The sequence below is a fragment of the Lolium rigidum genome, chromosome 1 (genome assembly GCF_022539505.1).
Source record: "Lolium rigidum isolate FL_2022 chromosome 1, APGP_CSIRO_Lrig_0.1, whole genome shotgun sequence".
NCBI lineage: Eukaryota > Viridiplantae > Streptophyta > Magnoliopsida > Poales > Poaceae > Lolium > Lolium rigidum.
The window spans coordinates 317,914,041-317,917,365 of record NC_061508.1 but is presented as its reverse complement, the minus strand read 5'-3'; the positions used below and the strand labels follow the sequence as shown (position 1 = coordinate 317,917,365).

The window sequence follows — 3,325 nt, the reverse complement described above, 5'->3', positions numbered from 1 at the left end:
AAGGATGAAGCTCATTTGTGGTGTTGTGCGGGTGCTAAGGCCTTTGTAGTGTAATTCACAGCGAGCAATCTTTTTTGTGCGTTTGCCTTGGTTTTGCTAACCAAGGTTGTGTCTGTAAAACTTTCCTAAAAACCTTCTCCTTAATTAATTGAAATGGCAAATCTTTTGCCCGTTTCAAAAAAAGGGGCACGAAAAGAAACCTCCCTAATTTTTCTCTCCTGGCTATTGTTGCCTCAACTATCCTTAATAACCGTGCAAAAAATTACAGCCTTAAGCCCTGGTAAGGAGAGGGAGTACCTGGCTAAGTGTTCATACTGATATATACTGTATTATATTCAATAAAGTAGGGAAAATATATTTAAAGTTATAAACTGAAGAATGGGGGCAGCACAAACCGTAGAGATAAACATTTTAGAATTTATAGTGCAAATATACAACCATGTACGAATTGATATCATTTTGTTAATTAGAAGGAATTACGCCTTGGAGTAGATATCATATAGCATCACAAAGCAAAGCATACACATACGCATTAAAATATCACTGTAGTACATAAAAGTTGAAATGCAACAAGATTTCAGCACTCCTGCTAACTAATTAAGCATATTATCACTTGTCCTCTCACCGGACTACTAGTCACTACGGGACACCTTCTCCAATATCTCCTTCATGAGCAGAGGACAGCTTGTCACCAAATGCTTGAAACCATCGGTCTCCATGACAGCTCGTAGCACCTTCCGTGAAGCCATAAACTCAAGGCAAGCTTCTTTGACATCCTTACAGTGATGTTGCTCTGCTAACACCAACGTGGTCGCAACCGTTTCTACATCTATGCTCTCACAGAGTTTGCCTTCACAGATCACCCTCAGCTTCTCCACTCCATATCGATCTGCGGCAACTAACAAGTGCTGCAAACTTGCAGATTTGCCTTCTTTGAAACGCTCATCGTCTAGCATGGAATCTGTGTAAATGAAGTGGAGAAGCGCCTCGAAGATTTGTGGCTCAATGTCGTCAATCTTGATACAGTGTGTGGCCTTCTCCTTCATCGGGCCAAAAAGCTCCGCCTTGAAGACTGGAGACCGCGCGGCCAACAAGCATCTGTGGGCACGGAACACCTGGCCACACACGCTGAATGTCACATCTGCTCCTTCTGTATCCTTCAACATCTGCAGAAGATGGTCTACTAGATTCGGCTGTGTAACCGCGTCAGTGCGATGTTCTTTCGTCACAGTGAGGACGCACCGTATGACAAAGTTCCCACCTTTGGCATGCGACAACGATTTCAGCTTCGATTTCTCGATGAAATTAGAATAACCCCAGTCGTAGGTTGGCGAAGAAATAATACACTCTATGGCACCGCGGTCGGTTACCTTTACTTTGCCCTCTTTCTCCAGCATGTTCAGGGTGAACTTTGTTCTCACATCCTTCACCTGGCTGACGCAATATAAGAAGGCCGATGAATTGCCGTTAGAGCCGCCCACTCCGTCTCCATCTGGGTAGAACCTGATAGACCAATCGTAGCCAGCAACGCTGAATGTGCTGGAGCTAACGAACTTGTTGACGCCCATGCCGTCGAGCTGAAGGTAATTGGTTACCTCGAAATCGTGCCTCGCGATGAAGCTCTCCGTGATGCATCTCGACGACGTCTTGGGTAGGCTATGGCCACGGTTAGCTTCAGAAGTGGAGTTGTTGGCCATGTCAAAGAGAGGCCGGTGCAGGCTTTCAGATAGAGACTTCGTATGCATATGCGCCTACTTATGGGCCCTTTTACGGTAGAGACCGGATAATATTAACCGTCTAGTATGGTAGATTCAATGGTTCAGTTTGATTAGGTATTGGATCTCTTTACGTTCATAGAGAGAGAAAATACTAAACTAGTTTCTTGTTTATCTCTAACAAACGGTGGTGGAGGAAAATTTAAATAGAGTGCCCAAATCTTGACCCAGAACTTAAAAATTCGTTAATATGTATATATACAAAATAACTAGAATGATAATAATTTTATCACGTATTAAAACAATGTATTGCTTGTTATTAGACTAATTTTTTGGACGGATAGGTTCCCTGGTAAATCCTCGGTTGATTGATGATTAGCAAAACAAAATTTATAATAGTTCAAAACTCCATTGCAATGAAGATGCGGTTCTATCTAAATGGCAGTGGTAAGTTTCGCCATTTTTAGACCAGATGGTTCTTGATTTGGGCCACCTATTCTTTCCTAGTTATTGTATTTGAAATCATTTATCTAGACGTCCATATGGCTTGTTATACACTATCTATACATCTATTATATCCATCTGGCGATTGTGCCTTCACCGCCTCCTACTGAGCCATTGTTTCCGATGCCAGGTCGACATGGTTGCATGTCTCGAGCTTTGACCATGCAATGCCGATAGACAAGGGCGCTGCCATCGCTCTCAAGTTGTTGCCTGATTCTTCGAGGGCAAGCACGAGCTCTGGGTTGTAATCGGGGTTGTCAACGGCGCGCAATAACACATGGCCCCCGACGTCCTCGAACCAAGGCTCCTCGTTGCCCTTCTTCGTCGGGAGCCCCTGCCCCTTCCTCGGGCGGCAGAAGGTGATCCGACCGCAAGGTGGCGATGGTTGTCGTGCTGGCTCGTGAAAGACAATGTCGATGGTGCCACCTGCTTCCTCAGCGGGAAGACTGACTCCTCCTCTAGCTCTCTTTGGGACGACGAAGGGAGGGGTGCACAGAGGCGGGGACAAAAAAAGAGATACACCGAAGACGATGATGTCTACGCACCCTTCTATTTTTGTAGACAGTGTTGGGCCTTCAAGTGCAGAGGTTTGTAGAACAGCAGCAAGTTTTCCTTAAGTGGATCACCCAAGGTTTATCGAACTCAGGGAGGTAGAGGTCAAAGATATCCCTCGCAAGCAACCTTGCAATTACGATACAAGAAGTCTCTTGTGTCCCCAACACACCCAATACAAATGTCAGGTGTATAGGTGCACTAGTTCAGTAAAGAGATAGTGAAATACAAGTAATATGGAGATTGTAAGTACTAATTGCAATTTGAAATAAAAATGGCAGCAAGCAAACATGTAGCAGAACTGGTTGTAAATGGTATTTCAATGCTTGCAAACAAGGCCTAGAGATCATACTTTCACTAGTGGACGCTCTCAACAATGATGCCATAATTGAATACATACTCTGGATCACTCTCCGGTTTGATAATAAACACAAATTCACCGTGTAGGGTTGCATAAGCATTCCTTAAAGTTCGCATTCCCAATCTATGGACACCCCACGCTGTCACTTTGAGCATACAAAGATGGTACTAACTAGACACCAAAACTCATACGT

The 3,325-nt window shown here is 44.1% G+C and overlaps 1 protein-coding gene across 1 annotated transcript; it reads right to left on the bottom strand.

Annotated features, from left to right (window-relative positions):
• Nucleotides 1-632: 632 nt before the first annotated feature.
• Nucleotides 633-1,697, bottom strand: LOC124684234 (BTB/POZ and MATH domain-containing protein 2-like). The gene has a single exon (XM_047218595.1). The coding sequence runs from the start codon at nt 1,695-1,697 to the stop codon at nt 633-635; it is 1,065 nt and encodes a 354-aa protein (XP_047074551.1).
• Nucleotides 1,698-3,325: the final 1,628 nt, after the last annotated feature.

What these genes read in the sequence shown, in the direction of transcription:
- LOC124684234 (XM_047218595.1), bottom strand. Translation starts at nt 1,697, where the DNA reads ATGGCCAACAACTCCACTTCTGAAGCTAACCGTGGCCATAGCCTACCC.